The 23,497-nt window shown below is 58.1% G+C and overlaps 2 protein-coding genes across 2 annotated transcripts in view; both read left to right on the top strand.

The window, feature by feature from the left end:
- Window positions 1–23,442, top strand: part of LOC147102610 (neurogenic locus notch homolog protein 1-like) — a 99,784-nt gene extending 76,342 nt beyond the window's left edge. Inside the window, exons 7-13 of the mRNA XM_085964070.1 lie at window positions 457–795; window positions 11,632–11,754; window positions 14,624–14,857; window positions 15,927–16,082; window positions 17,155–17,340; window positions 18,457–18,570; window positions 22,808–23,442. Of these exons, the coding sequence (XP_085820196.1) occupies window positions 457–795; window positions 11,632–11,754; window positions 14,624–14,857; window positions 15,927–16,082; window positions 17,155–17,340; window positions 18,457–18,570; window positions 22,808–23,004 (1,349 nt within the window). The 3' untranslated portion in view covers window positions 23,005–23,442. The remainder of the gene's footprint in view (window positions 1–456; window positions 796–11,631; window positions 11,755–14,623; window positions 14,858–15,926; window positions 16,083–17,154; window positions 17,341–18,456; window positions 18,571–22,807) is intronic.
- The window catches only part of LOC147102609 (unconventional myosin-XV-like), a 388,701-nt gene that overhangs the window by 132,858 nt on the left and 232,346 nt on the right, over window positions 1–23,497 (top strand). The gene's annotated exons all lie outside the window — the stretch shown is intronic.

Genomic DNA, 23,497 nt, shown 5'->3' with positions numbered 1-23,497 from the left:
CCACAGACACTGACTCTCACTGGGGTACGGGTTCCACAGACACTAACTCTCACTGGGGTACGGTTCCACACACACTGACTCTCACTGGGGTACGGGTTCCACACACACTGACTCTCACTGGGGTGCGGGTTCCACAGACACTAACTCTCACTGGGGTATGGGTTCCACAGACACTGATTCTCACTGGGGTACGGGTTCCACAGACACTGACTCTCACTGGGGTACGGGTTCCACAGACACTGACTCTCACTGGGGTACGGGTTCCACAGACACCGACTCTCACTGGGGTACGGGTTCCACAGACACTGACTCTCACTGGGGCTTTATCCACCCATTTAGAATCCATGACAGAGTGTACATGGGCTGTGTGAGGAATGGGAGTGTTTGGGCTCAGTGCCTTTTTCTTGCTCTGTAATTGACTGTCGAGCTGAACGGATGCTTTTTCCCGGTGCCCAGGTAAGCAGTGCCAACAGGCCGACCCGTGCGCCTCCAACCCCTGCGCCAACGGAGGTCAGTGCGTGGCCTTCGACGTCCACTCCATCTGCAAGTGTACGCCGGGGTTCCACGGACCCATCTGTAAGCAGGACGTGAACGAGTGCGGAGTCAGCCCCACGCCCTGCCGGAACGGAGGTACCTGCACCAACGAGATCGGCTCGTACCAGTGCACCTGTCCTCCCGAGTTCACCGGCCACGGCTGCGAGAGTCTCTACGTGCCCTGCTCCCCCTCACCCTGCCAGAATGGAGGGACGTGCCGTCAGCTGGGCGATGCCCTGTACGACTGTACCTGCCTCCCAGGTAAGTGTCTCCATCGCTGCGACGCTGGTGTACCGGCCCACGCACTGCACACCTCTTGCAGCACAGCGTTAGATTAGAGCGCAGGGTTTATCTATAGAGTAACCAAGACTGAGTCACAGGCTGGAATCTAATCGAGGGGTTCGCGGGGGTTTATATACAGAATAACAGATACCGGGAGTGAGTTACAGGCTGGAATCTAATCGAGGGGTTCGGGGTGTGCGGTTGGTTTATATATAGAATAGAAGACTGGGTACGACAGGGGAAGTGTTTAATACTTGAGTTTCTGTTGTGTCGGAGTGAGGGGGTGGGGGGCGGTCGGGGGGAGAGACGGAGAGAGGACAGCTTGACTCTGGGACACAGGGCTCCAAATGTTACTCTCTTCCAGCGCGCTGTGATTGAAGCTGCTAATCTTGGAGGAAACATCTGGGCAGCCACGTCATGTACCGCCTCCAGCTGCAGACAGGGCGGACGCTGGGCTGGCGAGTGAAGTGAGAGCCCGGGCACCCTCGCCCTCCCCCCTCGCCCTCCCCCTCTCGCCCTCCCCCCCCTCGCCCTCCCCCCTCGCCCTCCCCCCCTCGCCCTCGCCCTCGCCCCTCGCCCTCCCCCCTCGCCCTCGCCCTCCCCCTCCACCCCTCCCCCTCCACCCCTCCCCCTCGCCCTCGCCTCCCCCTCCCCCCTTGCCCTTTCCCCCCTCGCCCTTCCCCCCTCCCCCATCGCCCTCCCCCTTGCCCCCTCGACCCTCGCCCTCCCCCTCGCCCTCCCCCTCGCCCTCCCCCCCCCTCGCCCTTCCCTCCCTCGCCCTCCCCCCCTCGCCCTCCCCCCCTCGCCCTCGCCCTCCCCCCGCCCGCCCTCCCCCCTCGCCCTCGCCCCCCCTCGCCTCCTCCCTCGCCCTCCCCCTCCCCCCTCGCCCTCCCCCCTCGCCCCTTCCCCCCTCCCCCCTCGCCCTCCCCACCTTGCCCGCTCCGCTCCCCCTCCCCCTCGCCCCTCCCTCGCCCACCCCCTTCCCCCTCCCCCCTCGCCCCGCCTCCCCCCGCCCCTCCCCCTCACCCCTCCCCCTCGCCCCTCCCCCTCGCTCCTCTCCCCTCCCCTGCCCCTCACCCCTCCCCCTCCGCTCTATCTCACCATAGCCTTGTGTTCAGACTCTGGGACATGTTCACCAGCCCCCGCGGGGGAGCGGAGTGATCCAGTCCCGAGTGTTGTTTGGTTTCGATGGAGCGGCCGATTGGGAACGGAAGTCTGCCTTATTTATTTTACAATCTGAAGTTTTGATAAACTTTTTTGTTTGTCCATCCCTCCCACTCCCGAGCTCTGCCAAGAGGCAGGTTTTTTATTTAATATAAAAATATTTTTCTTTCCTTTTCTGTTTCCAACCCGTTCTCTCCAACCCGTTCTCTCACAGCACAGGAGGAGGCCATTCGGCCCATCAGGCCTGTGCCGGCTCTTTGAACGAGCTCTCCAATTAGTCCCACTCCCCCTGCTCTTCCCCCACAGCCCTGCACATTTAACCCCTTTAAGTATTTCTCCAATTCCCTTTTGAAAGTTACGATTGAATCTGCTTCCACCGCCCTTTCAGGCAGCGCATTCCAGATCACAACAACTCGCTGTAAAAACATGTCTCCTCATCTCCCCTCTGGTTCTTTTGCCGATTACCTTCACTCTGTGTCCTCTGGTTACCGACCCTCCTGCCACTGGAAACAGTTTCTCCTTATTTACTCGATCAAAACCCTTCATGATCTTTCGGAGTAGACGTTAAACCGAGGCCCCGTCTGCTCTCTCAGGTGGATGTAAAAGATCCCACGGCCACTATTTCGAAGACGAGCAGGGGGAGTTCTCCTCGGTGTCCTGGGGCCAATATTTATCCCTCAACCAACATCACTGAAAACAGATTATCTGGTCATTTATCACATTGCTGTTTGTGGGAGCTTGCTGTGTGCAAATTGGCTGCCGCTTTTCCCACATTATAACAGTGACTCCACTTCAAAAAGTACTTCATTGGCTGTAAAGCGCTTTGGGACGTCCGGTGGTTGTGAAAGGCGCTATAGAAATGCAAGTCTGTCTTTCTTCTCTGCATTTGCTGCCTCTTGCTGGGTGTGATGTACCATCGCCCCTGGTGTGTGTTGTTCCAATCCTTATGTGAATCTCGGCACTGAAGCCTGATTTTCCTGATCTGTTCTTATCTTAACGCCGATCAGCTTTTGAATGGCGACGGGCTATTCGACTGCGGGGAGCATCGCGGCCCATCACAACTCCAAGGATATCCGCGCGGGAGCTCGCTCTCCTTAGAGGTCGGGGACTAGTGAACGGGGGCAGGGCGAGTGGGAGAAGAACCAGGCCAGGCGGAGATCCCAACGGTCACCACCCCAGCTGCAATGCACACGCGGTCAAATAGCCTGGCGGGCGCCGAACCGCGCGGGATGAGCTGCGGATGGGGTGGGGCGACTGTGGATAGCGCTGCCCGAGGGAGTGTAGGGGCTGTGTAAAAAAAAAAAAGAGAGGGTAAAGGGAACGGGAATAGTGCGTCTGGGAGGTGAGCCCAGGTGAGAGGGGGCTGGGTGAGCGACTCAGGCCCTCCAATCGAGATATGTCAGACACTGAGCGACAAAGGGCGACTATAAACGTCTGCAACATAGGCTTCTCGCAGTCAGCTGGTCTGCATCTCGCACGACCTCTTGCCGACTTACCTCATCCATCCCTTTGTCACCTCCAGACTCCACTATTCCAGTTCTCTCCTGGCGGCCTCCCACCTCCCACCCTCCGTCAACTTCAGCTCATCCAAACCTCTGCTGCCCCGTGTCCTAACTCGCACCCAGTCCCGTTCACCCATCACCCCCTGTGCTCACTGTCCCGTGTCCTAACTCACACCCAGTCCCGTTCACCCATCACCCCCTGTGCTCACTGCCCCGTGTCCTAACTCACACCCAGCACCGTTCACCCATCACCCCCTGCGCTCACTGCCCCGTGTCCTAACTCTCACACAGTCCCGTTCACCCATCACCCCCTGTGCTCACTGCCCCGTGTCCTAACTCGCACCCAGTCCCGTTCACCCATCACCCCCTGTGCTCACTGCCCCGTGTCCTAACTCACACCCAGTCCCGTTCACCCATCACCCCCTGTGCTCACTGCCCCGTGTCCTAACTCGCACCCAGTCCCGTTCACCCATCACCCCCTGTGCTCACTGCCCCGTGTCCTAACTCACACCCAGTCCCGTTCACCCATCACCCCGTGCTCACTGCCCCGTGTCCTAACTCACACCCAGTCCCGTTCACCCATCACCCCCTGTGCTCACTGCCCCGAGTCCTAACTCACACCCAGTTCCGTTCACCCATCACCCCCTGTGCTCACTGCCCCGTGTCCTAACTCACACCCAGTCCCGTTCACCCATCACCCCCTGTGCTCACTGCCCCGTGTCCTAACTCACACCCAGTTCCGTTCACCCATCACCCCCTGCGCTCACTGCCCCGTGTCCTAACTCACACCCAGTCCCGTTCACCCATCACCCCCTGTGCTCACTGCCCCGTGTCCTAACTCACACCCAGTCCCGTTCACCCATCACCCCCTGTGCTCACTGCCTCGTGTCCTAACTCACACCCAGTCCCGTTCACCCATCACCCACTGTGCTCACTGCCCCGTGTCCTAACTCACACCCAGTCCCGTTCACCCATCACCCCGTGTGCTCACTGCCCCGTGTCCTAACTCGCCCCCAGTCCCGTTCACCCATCACCCCCTGTGCTCACTGCCCCGTGTCCTAACTCACACCCAGTCCCGTTCACCCATCACCCCCTGTGCTCACTGCCCCGTGTCCTAACTCACACCCAGTCCCGTTCACCCATCGCCCCCTGTGCTCACTGCCCCGTGTCCTAACTCACACCCAGTCCCGTTCACCCATCACCCCCTGTGCTCACTGCCCCGTGTCCTAACTCACACCCAGTCCCGTTCACCCATCACCCCCTGTGCTCACTGCCCCGTGTCCTAACTCACACCCAGTCCCGTTCACCCATCACCCCCTGTGCTCACTGCCCCGTGTCCTAACTCACACCCAGTCCCGTTCACCCATCACCCCCTGTGCTCACTGCCCCGTGTCCTAACTCACACCCAGTCCCGTTCACCCATCACCCCCTGTGCTCACTGCCCCGTGTCCTAACTCACACCAAGTCCCGTTCACCCATCACCCCCTGTGCTCACTGCCCCGTGTCCTAACTCACACCAAGTCCCGTTCACCCATCACCCCCTGTGCTCACTGCCCCGTGTCCTAACTCACACCCAGTCCCGTTCACCCATCACCCCCTGTGCTCACTGCCCCCGTGTCCTAACTCACACCCAGTTCCGTTCACCCATCACCCCCTGTGCTCACTGCCCCGTGTCCTAACTCACACCCAGTCCCGTTCACCCATCACCCCGTGCTCACTGCCCCGTGTCCTAACTCACACCCAGTCCCGTTCACCCATCACCCCCTGTGCTCACTGCCCCGTGTCCTAACTCACACCCAGTCCCGTTCACCCATCACTCCCTGTGCTCACTGCCCCGTGTCCTAACTCACACCCAGTCCCGTTCACCCATCACCCCCTGTGCTCACTGCCCCGTGTCCTAACTCGCACCCAGTCCCGTTCACCCATCACCCCCTGTGCTCACTGCCCCGTGTCCTAACTCACACCCAGTCCCGTTCACCCATCACCCCCTGTGCTCACTGCCCTGTGTCCTAACTCACACCCAGTCCCGTTCACCCATCACCCCCTGTGCTCACTGCCCCGTGTCCTAACTCACACCCAGTCCCGTTCACCCATCACCCCCTGTGCTCACTGCCCCATGTCCTAACTCGCACCCAGTCCCGTTCACCCATCACCCCCTGTGCTCACTGCCCCGTGTCCTAACTCACACCCAGTCCTGTTCACCCATCACCCCCTGTGCTCACTGCCCCGTGTCCTAACTCACACCCAGTCCCGTTCACCCATCACCCCCTGTGCTCAGTGCCCCGTGTCCGAACTCACACCCAGTCCCGTTCACCCATCACCCCCTGTGCTCACTGCCCCGTGTCCTAACTCACACCGAGTCCTGTTCACCCATCACCCCCTGTGCTCACTGCCCCGTGTCCTAACTCACACCCAGTCCCGTTCACCCATCACCCCCTGTGCTCACTGCCCCGTGTCCTAACTCACACCCAGTCCCGTTCACCCATCACCCCCTGTGCTCACTGCCCCGTGTCCTAACTCACACCCAGTCCCGTTCACCCATCACCCCCTGTGCTCACTGCCCCGTGTCCTAACTCACACCCAGTCCCGTTCACCCATCACCCACTGTGCTCACTGCCCCGTGTCCTAACTCGCACCCAGTCCCGTTCACCCATCACCCCCTGTGCTCACTGCCCCGTGTCCTAACTCACACCCAGTCCCGTTCACCCATCACCCCCTGTGCTCACTGCCCCGTGTCCTGACTCACACCCAGTCCCGTTCACCCATCACCCCCTGTGCTCACTGCCCCGTGTCCTAACTCACACCCAGTCCCGTTCACCCATCACCCCCTGTGCTCACTGCCCCGTGTCCTAACTCACACCCAGTCCCGTTCACCCATCACCCCCTGTGCTCACTGCCCCGTGTCCTGACTCACACCCAGTCCCGTTCACTCACCACCCCCTGTGCTCACTGCCCCGTGTCCTAACTCACACCCAGTCCCGTTCACCCATCACCCCCTGTGCTCACTGACCTACATTGGCTCCCAGTCCGGCAACACCTCAATTTTAAAATTCTGATCCTTGTTTTCAAATCCCTCCATGGCCCTCCTCGCCCCTCCCTATCTCTGTAACCTCCTCCAGCCCCACAACCCCCCGAGATCTCTGCACTCCTCCAATTCTGGCCTCTTGCGCTTCCCCGATTTCCATCGCTCCACCATTGGAGGCCGTGCCTTCAGCTGCCTGGGCCCCGAGCTCTGGAATTCCCTCCCTAAACCTCTCCGCCTCTCTCTCCTCCTTTAAGACGTTCCTTAAAACCGACCTCTTTGACCAAGCTTTTGGTCACCTGCCCTAATATCTCCTTACGTGGCTCGGGGTCACATTTTTTGTCTTTTAGTACTCCTGTGAAGCACCTTGGAATGTTTTACTATGTTAAAGGCGCTATATAAATGGGAGGAGTTGTTGTTGGTGAGCTGTGCCTTTTTTAGAATTGAAGGAAATCCGTTTTTTCAGATTATTATTTATTGAAGCATTTTACAGGGTTGAAATTCAAATCTTTTGGATTCTAGGAGGGAGCGAGACGGGACGGACAGAAATGTGTTTAATATGATTAAAGGAGTTGATGAGGTCGATAGAAACTATTTCCTCTGTTGGGGGGTGTCCAGAACAAGCGGACAGAACCTTAAAATTAGAGCCCGGCCGTTCAGGGGTGATGTCAGGAAGCACTTCTTCACACAAAGGGGAGTGGAAATCTGGAACTCGCCCCCCCAGAAAGCTGTTGAGGCTGGGGGTCAATTGAAAATTTCAAAACTGAGATCGCTAGATTTTTGTTGGGTAAGGGTATTCAGGGTTACGGAACCGAGGCGGGTAGATGGGAGTTAAGATACACATCAGCCCTGATCGAATTGAATGGCGGAACAGGCTCGAGGGGCTGAACGGCCTCCTCCTGTTCCTGTGTAACAGGCTCGAGGGGCTGAACGGCCTCCTCCTGTTCCTGTGTAACAGGCTCGAGGGGCTGAACGGCCTCCTCCTGTTCCTGTGTAACAGGCTCGAGAGGCTGAACGGCCTCCTCCTGTTCCTGTGTAACAGGCTGGAGGGGCTGAACGGCCTCCTCCTGTTCCTGTGTAACAGGCTCGAGGGGCTGAACGGCCTCCTCCTGTTCCTGTGTAACAGGCTCGAGGGGCTGAACGGCCTCCTCCTGTTCCTGTGTAACAGGCTCGAGGGGCTGAACGGCCTCCTCCTGTTCCTGTGTAACAGGCTCGAGGGGCAGAATGGGCCTCCTCCTGTTCCTGTGTAACAGGCTCGAGGGGCTGAACGGCCTCCTCCTGTTCCTGTGTAACAGGCTCGAGGGGCTGAACGGCCTCCTCCTGTTCCTGTGTAACAGGCTCGAGGGGCAGAATGGGCCTCCTCCTGTTCCTAATGTAACAGGCTCAAGGGGCAGAATGGGCCTCCTCCTGTTCCTAATGTAACAGGCTCGAGGGGCTGAACAGCCTCCTCCTGTTCCTGTGTTCCTAGAAGGAGAGGGAGATATGGACTCGAAAGTGAGAGAGCCATCAGGAGCGAGAGAGATGGGGTGGGGTGGAGCTGAGTTAAACCAGTCCACGGTGGGGAAGGTATTAGAACATTGCAATCGAAGGTTGAACACATGAACCGCAGGAAATTTGGGCTTTGACAAGTCAATTTCCTGTTTCTGAGCTCGGTAAAACACAGTTTCCTGTTAGCATTGATAGACTCAAATTATTATTTCCTTACACACACAAATTATGTTTTCTTAAATATCTCTTGATTTTTTAATATCTTAATCAGGCTGTTGTGAAGAAACTCAGTGTGTTTCTGAGGGGGGGGGACAGTTCTGGGATCTCTGACAGACGCACACAGCGTGGCGAGGCCTAGCGGAATGGACGAAGCCTTCCCTGGGAAATCAGGAACCAGCTGTCTAATCACCTGCTCCCAGCTTCCTTACCTTGTTCCTGGTTGTGTCCGATTCTAACTTTAAACACACACACACACACACACAAATAAAGCCGGAAACTACTGCAAATACGCAACACGTTGTCAGCCTCACAGGAGGAAAAGGTCAAGTTAAATCGAAACTTGTCAATAGAACCGCAAACTACATTCCCTCATCTGAGTCTTTTTATTAATTCATTCACAGGATGTGGGCGTCGCTGGCAAGGCCGGCATTTATTGCCCAGCCCCTATTAATACCACTGAACGGCTTGTGAGGCTGCCTCAGTTAAGGGTGACCTGTTAAGTATGTGTATTGTATTGAACAATTAACACAAAGACTTAAACGTATAACTCAAACAGGTCTTTACTGGTTGGAGGTAGGGACTATACGTAGGTCTTTACTTCAGGCCCACAGGCGGGAACTGAGGGGAGATCAGTACCCACAGTACTATTTATACCCCTATGGCCAGGAGTGGTACTGCGTATCACTACGCCCTACAAGTAGTGCAGTCCTGTCCATAGGTTCAAAGTAGCACACATATTACATACACAACATGACCCACATTGGTGTGGGACTGGAGTCACCTATAGGCCCAGACCGGGTTAGGAGGGCAGGTGTCCGCCCCTAAAGGGACGTTAGTGAACCCGCTGGATTATTAAGACAATCCAACAGCTTTTGGCCGTGTCAGCCATGGCTCAGTGGGCCCCGAAAAAGTTAGCGCCCCCCCGCACCGTAAATTCAGGAGTAGCGCCCCAAGCAGGAGGTGGGGGCGCTACTGGAAAGCGCGCCCCCCTCCTTTTCGGGACACTACGAGTGAATTTCGCGGCGCTAAGCGCAACAGCACCACACGCATGTCAGCGCATAGCGCCGCGTCACTGCAGGCCTCCTCCCCCCGATTAAAGGGGCCCTGCTGGACCACCGGGGTGGGGGGAGCGGGGGGTGTCGGGAAATCAGCCCGGCACTCACGAGGAGCACCAGGGCTGAGCGACCGCAGCCGGCAACCCTGCCGGAGGAGGTTAGAAGGAGCAGGTGCAGAAAAATGGCCGCCCGGCACGTGCCCTTTAATTTGCCGCCGCTGCCAAAACGCCCCCCTGAACCGGTCGGACATAGCGTCCTGCGATAGTTCGGGGGGCGCAAGGGAAGTTTGCGGCCGGGGCGCTGCGCACAGCGATGATGTCATCGCCAGCGGTGCAGCGCCAGCGGGCCGCTACCGGCTACTGCCACCGCTAACCACCCGCTGAATTACGCGGGCGGCATTAGCGGCGCCGTGCCCGGGCACCAGGGGATTTGCGCCTCGTTACCGCCCCCCCGGGGACACGAATGGGAGGCGCAAAGCAACCCAATTTTTCCCCCTTGTGATTCTCTGCCCCGGGAGGTTGTGGAGGCTCAGTCGTTGAGTAGATTCAAGGCGGTGACCAACACCAGTTTGCCTATCAGGCAAACAGATCAGCGGAGGATGCAATCACAACTGCTCTACACTCGGCACTGAATCACCTAGATGGTAAGGAGACCTACATCAGAATGTTGTTTATAGACTACAGCTCAGCATTCAACACTATCGTCCCCAACAAGCTGGCCACCAAACTCCAAACTCTTGGCCTGAACACTTCCCTCTGCAACTGGACCCTGGACTTCCTAACAAACAGACCCCAGTCTGTCAAATTAGGTAACCACACCTCCCCCCCCCCGACCCTGAACACGGGGGCCCCACAAGGATGTGTGCTGAGCCCCCTCCTCTACTCCCTCTTCACCCACGACTGTGTGGCTGTTAATGGTTCCAACACCATCATCAAGTTCGCAGATGACACCACGGTAGTAGGCCAGATCACCAACAACGATGAGTCAGCCTACAGGGAGGAGGTCCAGCATCTCGTGAAGTGGTGCGCCGACAACAACCTGGCCCTTAACACCAAGAAAACAAAGGAAATAATCGTGGACTTCAGGAAGTCCAAAGGCGGAAGTCACACCCCCATCCACATCAATGGGGCGGAGGTGGAAAGGGTGGCCAGCTTTAAGTTCCTCGGAGTCCACATCACGGAAGACCTCTCCTGGTCACTCAACACTTCCTCTCTGGTGAAGAAGGCCCAGCAGCGCCTATATTTCTTGAGGAGGCTGAAGGGATGTAATCTGTCACCCCCGATCCTCTCTAACTTCTACCGCTGCACTATAGAGAGCATCCTGACAAACTGTATCACGGTATGGTACGGCAGCTGTAGCTCCCATGACCGGAAAGCCCTGCAGCGGGTAGTCAAAACTGCCCAACGCATCACCGGCACCCGGCTACCGACCATAGAACATATATATCAGAAACGCTGCCTACGGAGGGCTCGGTCCATCATCAAAGACCCTACCCACCCCAGCCACAGTCTGTTCGCCCTCCTACCATCTGGAAGACGCTACAGATGCATTCGCACCCGTACGACCAGATTTAGGAACAGCTTTCCCAGGGCTGTCATCCTACTGAACTCCACAAATAAACACTAAAGCCTGCACACCTGCCGATGCACTTTATTATGGTCATATTTATGCTAATATATATGTACAAATGTATGTTGAAATGTTTAAGTGTCCTAATCCAAATTGTACACTCTCGGGAGCCGCAAGCCTACATTTCGTTGTACTGCACTTGTGCACTAACAATGACAATAAAAGTTGATTTGATTTGAGATGTTTGGGAAATCGAGGGATCTGGGGATGGGGCGGGAAAGTGGAGTTGAGGTCGAAGATCAGCCAACATCTTATTGAATGGCGGAGCAGGCTCGAGGGGCCGAATGACCGACTCCTGCTCCTAATTCTTATGTTCTTATGTAAAACTAGGGGCCATAAATATAAGATATTCTCTAATAAATCCAATAGTGAATTCAGGAGAAACTTCTTTACCCAGAGAGTGGTGAGAATGTGGAACTCGCTACCACAGGGAGTGGTTGAGGCGAACAGCACAGATACATTTAAGGAGAAGCTCGATAAACACATGAGGGAGAAAGGAATAGAAGGATATGGTGATAGGGTGAGATGAACAGGGTGGGAGGAGGCTCGTGTGGAGCAGAAACACTGGCACAGATCTGATGGGCCGAATGGCCTGTTTCTGTGTAACACCAAATTTAACCGAGGAATTGCCTGCAGTCACCCACGAGGAGTCTGAACATGACACAACGTCCTGCCCCTCGCCACGGGTAACCGAGTGTTCCTGAGTGACCGTCCTCTCTCTCTCTCTCTGTTGCAGGTTTTTCTGGCCAGCACTGTGAGGTGAATGTCGACGACTGTCCTGAGCATCGCTGCCTGAAAGGAGGGCTGTGTGTGGATGGGGTGAACACCTACAACTGCCAGTGTCCCCCAGAGTGGACCGGTAAATGCTCCGATAGATCCACGTACATCAACCCGCCTGGGCCGTCTCCGCCTGGGCCCTCCCCGCCTGGGCCCTCCCCGCCTGGGCCCTCCCCACCTGGGCCCTCCCCTCCTGGGCCATCCCCACCTGGGCCCTCCCCTCCTGGGCCGTCTCCGCCTGGGCCCTCCCCGCCTGGGCCGTCTCCGCCTGGGCCCTCCCCGCCTGGGCCCTCCCCTCCTGGGCCCTCCCCGCCTGGGCCCTCCCCACCTGGGCCGTCTCCGCCTGGGCCCTCCCCGCCTGGGCCCTCCCCTCCTGGGCCGTCTCCGCCTGGGCCCTCCCCACCTGGGCCGTCTCCGCCTGGGCCCTCCCCGCCTGGGCCCTCCCCTCCTGGGCCGTCTCCGCCTGGGCCCTCCCCGCCTGGGCCCTCCCCTCCTGGGCCCTCCCCGCCTGGGCCCTCCCCGCCTGGGCCGTCCCCTCCTGGGCCATCCCCACCTGGGCCCTCCCCTCCTGGGCCGTCTCCGCCTGGGCCCTCCCCGCCTGGGCCGTCCCCGCCTGGCCCGTCTCCACCTGGGCCCTCCCCTCCTGGGCCGTCTCCGCCTGGGCCCTCCCCGCCTGGGCCGTCTCCACCTGGGCCCTCCCCTCCTGGGCCATCCCCACCTGGGCCGTCTCCGCCTGGTCGTCTCCACCTGGGCCGTCTCCGCCTGGGCCGTCTCCGCCTGGTCGTCTCCACCTGGGCCCTCCCCGCCTGGGCCGTCCCCGCCTGGCCCGTCTCCACCTGGGCCCTCCCCGCCTGGGCCGTCCCCGCCTGGCCCGTCTCCACCTGGGCCCTCCCCTCCTGGGCCGTCTCCGCCTGGGCCCTCCCCGCCTGGGCCGTCCCCGCCTGGGCCCTCCCCTCCTGGGCCGTCTCCACCTGGGCCCTCCCCTCCTGGGCCGTCTCCGCCTGGGCCCTCCCCGCCTGGGCCCTCCCCTCCTGGGCCGTCTCCGCCTGGGCCCTCCCCTCCTGGGCCGTCTCCACCTGGGCCCTCCCCTCCTGGGCCGTCTCCACCTGGGCCCTCCCCGCCTGGGCCGTCCCCGCCTGGCCCGTCTCCACCTGGGCCCTCCCCGCCTGGGCCGTCCCCGCCTGGCCCGTCTCCACCTGGGCCCTCCCCTCCTGGGCCGTCTCCGCCTGGGCCCTCCCCTCCTGGGCCGTCTCCACCTGGGCCCTCCCCTCCTGGGCCGTCTCCGCCTGGGCCCTCCCCGCCTGGGCCCTCCCCTCCTGGGCCATCCCCACCTGGGCCATCCCCACCTGGGCCGTCTCCGCCTGGTCGTCTCCACCTGGGCCGTCTCCGCCTGGGCCGTCTCCACCTGGGCCCTCCCCGCCTGGGCCGTCCCCGCCTGGCCCGTCTCCACCTGGGCCCTCCCCTCCTGGGCCGTCCCCGCCTGGCCCGTCTCCACCTGGGCCCTCCCCGCCTGGGCCGTCCCCGCCTGGCCCGTCTCCACCTGGGCCGTCTCCACCTGGGCCCTCCCCGCCTGGGCCGTCCCCGCCTGGCCCGTCTCCACCTGGGCCCTCCCCTCCTGGGCCGTCCCCGCCTGGCCCGTCTCCACCTGGGCCCTCCCCGCCTGGGCCGTCCCCGCCTGGCCCGTCTCCACCTGGGCCCTCCCCGCCTGGGCCCTCCCCGCCTGGGCCCTCCCCTCCTGGGCCATCCCCACCTGGGCCGTCTCCACCTGGGCCGTCTCCGCCTGGTCGTCTCTGCCTGGTCGTCTCCTCCTGGGCCGTCTCCTCCTGGGCCCTCCCCGCCTGGGCCGTCTCCTCCTGGGCCCTCCCCGCCATCTGAGCTCTCCCGCTTTTGCCCCCAGAGTCACATTGCCCCTCCTCTCCGGAAAAAGGGGCTTCTCAGGACAAGACCCAACCCTCATTGAATAAGACTCTCCGAGCAAGACCCTCCAAGCGAGACCCTCCGAGCGAGACCCCCGAGCGAGACCCCCCGAGCGAGACCCCCCGAGCGAGACCCCCCGAGCGAGACCCCCCGAGCGAGACCCCCCGAGCGAGACCCCTCCGAGCGAGACCCCCGAGCGAGACCCCCTGAGCGAGACCCCCCGAGCGAGACCCTCCGAGCGAGACCCTCTGCGCTCCTCCCATTCTGGCCTCTTGCCCATCCCCCGATTTCCAGCGCTCCACCAATGGTGGCCGTGCCTTCAGCTGCCGGGGCCCCGAGCTCTGGAATTCCCTCCCTAAACCTCTCCGCCTCTCTCTCCTCCTTTAAGATGCTCCTTAAAACCGACCTCTTTGACCAAGCCTTTGGTCACCTGTCCTAATATCTCCTTCTGTGGCTCAGTGTCAACTTTTGCCTGATTGCGCCTTGGGGCATTTTACCACATTATAGGTGCTATATAAATGCAGGTTGATGTTGTTAAACCCTGCCACCCCCCCCCCCCCCACAAGTTGAAAGGGTTCCTCGGGGCGAAACCCATCGCCATTAAAAGGGGTCCTGAGGGTAAGAGGCCAGCTTCAAAAGACTGCCCTCTTTAAAAGATGTTCTCAAATTGGGACCCTTCCCCCTCGCAAGGGGGTCCTTACTGAGAATCCAGGCTTGAACGGCAATGGGATATTCGTCCACAGAGGTCATCACTGTCCTGGTCTGACGTCCACACCCAGCAGGGGTGGGGTCACCGGGCAGTGGACGGGAGCAGGAACCATGGTCGATCTGGAGCCGGCGCTCCTTGCTCCCCACCTTCTCTAGCCCAGGGAAGGCCGCGGCTGATTGTGGAGGCCCCCTCCCCCCCGGGCCTGGCTGGTGAAGACCAGCAGAGACGGGTAACAGCGGAGGGTCCATAGGTTTCTGGGTCGGGGGGTTTCAGTCGAAGGCTGACAGTTATTTGAGGCTTTTTGTTCTGTCGCCCGCCCCCCCAGGCCAGTTCTGTACCGAGGATGTGGACGAGTGTCAGCTCCAGCCCAACGCCTGCCAGAATGGAGGGACCTGCCACAACACCAACGGGGGCTACAACTGTGTTTGCGTCAACGGCTGGACCGGGGACGATTGCAGCGAGAACATCGACGACTGCGCCATCGCGGCCTGCTACAGCGGGGCCACGTGTCACGATCGCGTCGCCTCCTTCTACTGCGAGTGTCCCCATGGCAGGACCGGTACGAACGGAACGTCTTCACCCACCACCTCTGACCTTTCACTGCCAATGACCTTTCGCCACCTCTGACCTTTCACCACCAGTGACCTTTCGCCACCTCTGACCTTTCACACTGATCTATAAGGCGAAGTAGTACAATTTTGGTAGGAAGAATAAGGAGGTCACATGGTCCTTGGAAAGTAGAATCTGAATGGGGTAGAGGAGCAGAGGGATCGGGGGGAACAGATTCACAAATCACTAGAAGTAGTGACACAGGTTAATAAGGCCATAAAATAAGCAAACCAAGCCCTGGGTTCATTTCTAGAGGGATAGAATTCAAAATCAGAGAATTTATGTTAAACTTGTATCGAACCTTGGTTAGACCGCACTTGGAGCGCTGTGCACAGTTCTGGTCTCCATGTTATAAAAAGGATATCGAGGCACTGGAGAAGGTGCAAAAAAGATTCACAAGGATGATACCAGAACTGGGAGGTTCTACCCATCAGGAAAGACTGAACAGGCTGGGACTCTTTTCTCTAGAAAAGAGAAGGCTGAGGGGCGACCTGAATAATTATGAAAGGGTTTGATAGGTTAGACGTAGAGATGATGTTCCAACTTGTGGGGGAGACCAGAACTAGGGGCCATCAATATAAGAGAGTCACTAATAAATCCAATAGGGAATTCAGGAGAAACGTCTTTCCCCAGAGAGTGGTGAGAATGTGGAACTCGCTACCACAGGGAGTGGTTGAGGCGAACAGCAGAGATACGTTTAAGGGGAAGCTGGATAAACACATGAGGGAGAAAGGAATAGAAGGATATGCTGATGGGGTGAGGAGCGGGGTGGGAGGCGGCTGGTGTGGAACAGTTGGGCCAAATGGCCTGTTTCTGTGCAGTACATTCTGTGTAATGTCAACATTTAAGAAGAGGTTAGATGGGTGGATATCGGAAAGGGGTCTGGGATCAGGGCGGGCACATGGGATTCGGACACTGCTGGTGTGGATAATAAACAGCATGGACTGGATGGGCCGAGCGGGCTGCCTGCGTGTGGTATTTCCTCCCCATTGATCCTCTCCCTTGTTGCTGTTCTGCAGGGCTGCTCTGTCACCTGGACGATGCGTGTATCAGTAACCCCTGCCACGAGGAGGCTAATTGCAGCACCAACCCTGTCAATGGGAAGGCCATCTGCACCTGCCCCACCGGATTCTCTGGGGCCGCCTGCAAGCAGGATGACGACGAGTGCTCGCTGGGTAATGCGGGAACCCTTAACTCCTCTGCGCCATGTTTCATTTTGTTATGTTGCTCTCATCACTGCCTCCCCGGTGCTGCTGTAGCTCTCTCTCTCTCGCCTCTGAGTCAGAAGGTTGTGGGTTCGAGTCCCGCTCCAGAGACTTGAGCACAAAAATCCAGACTGACACTCCCAGTGCAGTGCTGAGGGAGTGCCGCACTGTCGGAAGGGCAGTACTGAGGGAGTGCTGCACTGTCGGAGGGGCAGTACTGAGGGAGCGCCGCACTGTCGGAGGGGTAGTACTGAGGGAGTGCTGCACTGTCGGAGAGACAGTACTGAGGGAGCGCTGCACTGTCGGAGGGGCAGTACTGAGGGAGCGCTGCACTGTCGGAGGGACAGTACTGAGGGAGCGCTGCACTGTCGGAGGGGCAGTACTGAGGGAGCACTGCACTGTCGGAGGGGCAGTCCTGAGGGAGCGCCGCACTGTCGGAGGGGCAGTCCTGAGGGAGCGCCGCACTGTCGGAGGGGCAGTCCTGAGGGAGCGCCGCACTGTCGGAGGGGCAGTCCTGAGGGAGCGCCGCACTGTCGGAGGGGCAGTCCTGAGGGAGCGCCGCACTGTCGAAGGGGCAGTACTGAGGGAGCGCCGCACTGTCGGAGGGGCAGTACTGAGAGAGCGCCGCACTGTCGGAGGGGCAGTACTGCGGGAGCGCCGCACTGTCGGAGGGGCAGTACTGAGGGAGTGCTGCACTGTCGGAGGGGCAGTACTGAGGGAGCGCTGCACTGTCGGAGGGGCAGTACTGAGGGAGCGCTGCACTGTCGGAGGGACAGTACTGAGGGAGTGCCGCACTGCCGGAGGGACAGTACTGAGGAAGGAAGCAACGGAGGGGAGGGAGGGAGCGAGGGGTGAGGAAGGGAGGGAGGGATGGAGCGAGGGACGGTAGCAAGTGAGGGAGGGAGTGGAGGGAGTGAGGGAAGGTAGCAAGTGAGGGAAGGAGGGAGTGAGGGGAGGGAGGGAGCGAGGGAGGTTTGTGTTTCGTCATGTGTCTGCCTGTTTCCATCTCTTTAAAGCTCCCTTGCCTTGCGATTTCCCGCAGGCTCCAACCCCTGTGAGCATTCTGGGAAGTGCATCAACACGCTGGGCTCCTTTGAGTGTCAGTGCCTGCCCGGGTATCACGGCCCTCGCTGCGAGCTGGATTTCAACGAGTGCATGTCCAGTCCCTGCCGGAATGACGCCACCTGCCTCGACCTGATTGGAAAGTTCCAGTGTATCTGCATGTCCGGTAGGTACAGAAACCCATGGGCTTAAAGGGACAGGGGCAGCAAGGGTACAGGGGACAGAAAGCAGTGGTGAACGGTTGTTTTTAGACTGGAGGGAGGTGTGCAGTGGTGTTCCCCAGGGGTCGGTATTGGGACCACTGCTCCTTTTGATATATATTAATGATCTTGACTTAGGTATACAGGGAATAATTTCAAAATTTGCAGATGACACGAAACTCGGAAATATAGTAAACAGTGAGGAGGATAGTAACAGACGTCAGGAGAACACAGAGACCGTTCAGGGGTGATGTCAGGAAGCACCTCTTCACACAAAGGGTGGTGGAAATCTGGAACTCTGTCCCCCAAAAAGCTGTTGAGGCCGGGGGTCAATTGAAAATCTCAAAACTGAGATTGATGGATTTTTGTTGGGTCAGGGTATCGAAGGATAGGGAGAGAAGGCGGGTAAGATGGGGTTGAGGTACAGATCAGCATTGATCTGATTGAATGGCGGAACAGAATCGAGGGGCCGAATGGTCCTCCAGATGTGAGGAAAGTGAAGATTTTTTTTGTGTTGCAGTTTCTGACATGGAAAAAGGATAAAGGGTAAGCCATTTAGGACAGAGATGAGGAGGAATTTCTTCACCCAGAGAGTGGTGAACCTGTGGAATTCTCTACCACAGAAGGCAGTTGAGGCCAATTCATTAAATATATTCAAGAAGGAGTTGGATATATTTCTTGAGGCTAAAGGGATCAAGGGATATGGGGAGAAGGCAGGGACAGGGTACTGAATTTGGATGATCAGCCATGATCGCATTGAATGGCGGAGCAGGCTCGAGGGGCCGAATGGCCTACTCCTGCTCCTATCTTCTATGTTTCCATGTAAAAGGGGGATCCCTAGTTCCCTGAGAAACTCCGCAAGTGGAGATCAGGAATGTTTTCTCCTCTCTGTCCCCAAAACATCGACCAACAAAAATCTACCAACCTCCATCTTGAAAGCTCCAACGGACCCCCAGCCTCAACAATTTTTTTGGGGGGGGAGAGTTCCAGATTTCCGCCGCCCTTTGAGTGAAAAACATCCCGATTCTCCTGCGCTGACATCCCAGATAGAAACGGTTCATTCTCTTTTTTTTAAATTGCAGGATACGAGGGAATCTACTGTGAAATTGATACCGATGAGTGTGCCAGCAATCCCTGCTTAAACAAGGGCAATTGTATTGACAAAATCAACGAGTTTGAGTGCGAATGCCCCTCAGGTAGGTGCCAGTCTTCAATAAACCGCACCCCCTCACTCGTCTGTGAGCTGCAAGCAAGGCCAGAGATTAATCCCGGCCTATGGGCAGGCTTTATTTACCAAGACAAGGCCTACTCTCCCTCCCATCCCCCCGCCTCTGGGACAGCCGTTTCCAGGATAAGCTCGCGGCAACAGAAATCCAGGGGAAGTGAAAATAATATAATCGTTAAAAAAAATCAAGTCTGTTCTGTTCTCTGATAAAATGCCAGGGTGTGCCCAGAAGCGGCAGTAATGGGAGCCTCTGGGGAAAGGGCACTATGGCGACAATCAGCCCCCTCGCCCTTTCTGTTCTCCATTTTAAAGGCAGATCGCGGTTCATTTTCCCTTCATTTTTAACATTTTCTATTCCCTCCTGTTCCCCCCACCCCCCAGCAAAGAAACTGACTCTCACTGGGGTACGGGTTCCACCGACACTGACTCTCACTGGGGTACAGGTTCCACAGACACTGACTCTCACTGGGGTACGGGTTCCACAGACACTGACTCTCACTGGGGTACGGGTTCCACAGACACTGACTCTCACTGGGGTACGGGTTCCACAGACACTGACTCTCACTGGGGTACGGGTTCCACAGACACTGACTCTCACTGGGGTACAGGTTCCACAGACACTGACTCTCACTGGGGTACGGGTTCCACAGACACTGACTCTCACTGGGGTACGGGTTCCACAGACACCGACTCTCACTGGGGTACGGGTTCCACAGACACTGACTCTCACTGGGGTACGGGTTCCACACACACTGACTCTCACTGGGGTACAGGTTCCACAGACACTGACTCTCACTGGGGTACGGGTTCCACAGACACTGACTCTCACTGGGGTACGGGTTCCACACACACTGATTCTCACTGGGGTACAGGTTCCACAGACACTGACTCTCACTGGGGTACGGGTTCCACAGACACTGACTCTCACTGGGGTACGGGTTCCACAGACACTGACTCTCACTGGGATACGGGTTCCACAGACACTGACTCTCACTGGGGTACGGGTTCCACAGACACTGACTCTCACTGGGGTACGGGTTCCACAGACACTGACTCTCACTGGGGTGCGGGTTCCACAGTCACTGACTCTCACTGGGGTGCGGGTTCCACAGACACTGACTCTCACTGGGGTACGGGTTCCACAGACACTGACTCTCACTGGGGTACGGGTTCCACAGACACTGACTCTCACTGGGGTACGGGTTCCACAGACACTGACTCTCACTGGGGTACGGGTTCCACAGACACTGACTCTCACTGGGGTACGGGTTCCACAGACACTGACTCTCACTGGGGTACGGGTTCCACAGACACTGACTCTCACTGGGGTACGGGTTCCACAGACACTGACTCTTGCTGGGGTCCGGGTTCCACAGACACTGACTCTCACTGGGGTACGGGTTCCACACACACTGACTCTCACTGGGGTACGGGTTCTACAGACACTGACTCTCACTGGGGTACGGGTTCCACAGACACTGACTCTCACTGGGGTACGGGTTCCACAGACACTGACTCTCACTGGGGTACGGGTTCCACAGACACTGACTCACTGGGGTACGGGTTCCACACACACTGACTCTCACTGGGGTACGGGTTCCACAGACACTGACTCTCACTGGGGTACGGGTTCCACAGACACTGACTCTCACTGGGGTACGGGTTCCACAGACACTGACTCTCACTGGGGTACGGGTTCCACAGACACTGACTCTCACTGGGGTACGGGTCCCACACACACTGACTCTCACTGGGGTACGGGTTCCACAGACACTGACTCTCACTGGGGTACAGGTTCCACAGACACTGACTCTCACTGGGGTACGGGTTCCACAGACACTGACTCTCACTGGGGTACGGGTTCCACAGACACTGACTCTCACTGGGGTACGGGTTCCACACACACTGACTCTCACTGGGGTACGGGTTCCACACACACTGACTCTCACTGGGGTACGGGTTCCACAGACACTGACTCTCACTGGGGTACGGGTTCCACAGACAGTGACTCTCACTGGGGTACGGGTTCCACAGATACTGACTCTCACTGGGGTACGGGTTCCACAGACACTGACTCTCACTGGGGTACGGGTTCCACAGACACTGACTCTCACTGGGGTACGGGTTCCACAGACACTGACTCTCACTGGGGTACGGGTTCCACAGACACTGACTCTCACTGGGGTACGGGTTCCACAGACACTGACTCTCACTGGGGTACGGGTTCCACACACACTGACTCTCACTGGGGTACGGGTTCCACACACACTGACTCTCACTGGGGTACGGGTTCCACAGACACTGACTCTCACTGGGGTACGGGTTCCACAGACAGTGACTCTCACTGGGGTACGGGTTCCACAGATATTGACTCTCACTGGGGTACGGGTTCCACAGACACTGACTCTCACTGGGGTACGGGTTCCACACACACTGACTCTCACTGGGGTACGGGTTCCCCAGACACTGACTCTCACTGGGGTACGGGTTCCACAGACACTGACTCTCACTGGGGTACGGGTTCCACAGACACTGACTCTCACTGGGGTACGGGTTCCACAGACACTGACTCTCACTGGGGTACGGGTTCCACAGACACTGACTCTCACTGGGGTACGGGTTCCACACACACTGACTCTCACTGGGGTACGGGTTCCACAGACACTGACTCTCACTGGGGTACGGGTTCCACAGACAGTGACTCTCACTGGGGTACGGGTTCCACAGACACTGACTCTCACTGGAGAGCGGGAGACAGGGAGACGGTTGCTGAACAAATCCGTGCATTGATAAATAAAGTGAAGGTTTGAATGGAGTGTGAGGCAACAGAGTTTGAGCAGCAAGCAGCTAATGGTGGTGAGCCGTGTTTCAGGAATCTGCTTGTCAATAGGCTGGTGTCAGTGTAAGGTCAGGACTATTCAATGCCCCGCTCTCCGTAACCATGGAGCCCCGACACACCACTGGCAAATGCTGGCAACTGCAGCGAGGCGGCCTTTCCCCCGCGGCAGCTCTCCAACACACTCACTGACACACACACTCACACTCACACACACACTCACACACACACACTCACACACACACACTCACACACACACACACACTCACTCACACACTCACACACACACACACTCACACACACACACTCACACACACACACTCACACACTCACACACACACTCACACACACACTCACACACACACACTCACACACTCACACACACACTCACACTCACACACACACACACTCACTCACACTCACACAAACACACTCACACACACACTCACACACACACACACACACTCACTCACTCACTCACACTCATACACACACACATACACACTCACTCACTCACTCACACTCACACTCACTCACTCACTCACTCACTCACTCACACTCACACACACTCACACACACATTCACACTCACTCACACACTCACACTCACTCACACTCACACACACACTCGCACTCACACACACACACACTCACACACTCACACACACTCACACTCACACTCACTCACTCACACACTCATACACACACACACACGCACACACACTCTCATACACACTCTCATACACACACTCATACACACTCCCGACTGTGGCAGGAGTCCATCCAGTTCCTCTTTGAACACTTGTCCAGGACTCTGCTTACCGGACTAACGCCATCGCTCTAGTGACGGCGGACGGACTGACTGCCTCACTGCCTGGCTGGACACGAATTCTCTCCTCAGGCCCGCTTAGTGACACCCCCAACCTTGTCCCTGCTCCCCCACACCCTCCTCGCTCCCACCCCACCACCCCTCACACCCTCCTCGCTCCCACCCCACCACCCCTCACACCCTCCTCGCTCCCACCCCATCGCCCCTCGCCCCCTCACACCCCCCTCGCTCCCACCCCACCCCCTCGCCCCCTCACACCCTCCTCGCTCCCACCCCATCACCCCTCACACCCTCCTCGCTCCCACCCCATCGCCCCTCGCCCCCTCACACCCCCTCGCTCCCGCCCCGCCCCCTCACACCCCTCTCACTCCCACCCCACCGCCCCTCGCCCCCTCACACCCCCCTCGCTCCCACCCCACCCCCTCGCCCCCTCACACCCCTCTCGCTCCCCCCCCACCGCCCCTCACCCCGCCTCGCTCCTGCCCGCCCCCTGTTCACCCTGCCCGATTTCTGATCTGATCAGTCGGTCTGTTTAACTCTTCAGGATTCATCGGTACCTTGTGTCAGATCGATGTGGATGAGTGTGCAAGCACACCGTGCGAGAATGCAGCCCGGTGTGTCGACGGACCCAATAAATATCATTGTGAATGTTTGGAAGGTCAGTGCAGACTCACCCCTTCCTCCCGCTCGCCTCCTCCCTCCGTCCCCACTGCTTTCTCCACCCATCTTCCCTCGCTCTAGCTCATTCTCTCCTCCTCCTCCTCTTCCTCTTCCTTTATCCGTCCTTCTCTTCCTCCGACACTCCACTGGCTTTTCACATCCCAGCCTCGGCCTCACTTCATCGCTACTTCCCGATTTACCTCCTCTTCCTCCCTCCTGTTTTCACTCTCGGGCTTGTCCTGTGCTCTCACGGCCTTGCTCTTCACTCGAGTCTCTCGCGTTAACACCCATCAAACTTGCTTCTCTCCTTTGTTTCTGAAGGTGTTTGTCATTCTCTCTTCGACACTGTGTTCATCGGAACAAGAAACTCAATCATGATCAACAGGCCATCATTGTGTGAGAGAGTGAGTGCGAGAGAGAGTGAGTGCGAGAGAGAGTGAGTGCGAGAGAGAGTGAGTGCGAGAGAGAGTGCGAGAGAGAGTGAGTGAGAGAGAGAGTGAGTGAGAGAGAGAGTGAGTGAGAGAGAGAGTGAGTGAGAGAGAGAGTGAGTGAGAGAGAGTGAGTGAGAGAGTGA

The sequence above is a fragment of the Somniosus microcephalus genome, chromosome 21, assembly GCF_052327205.1.
Source record: "Somniosus microcephalus isolate GS21.2 chromosome 21, FLI_Smic_1.0, whole genome shotgun sequence".
NCBI lineage: Eukaryota > Metazoa > Chordata > Chondrichthyes > Squaliformes > Somniosidae > Somniosus > Somniosus microcephalus.
The sequence above is the reverse complement of the archived record's forward strand: the minus strand, read 5'-3'. Positions and strand labels throughout refer to the sequence as shown.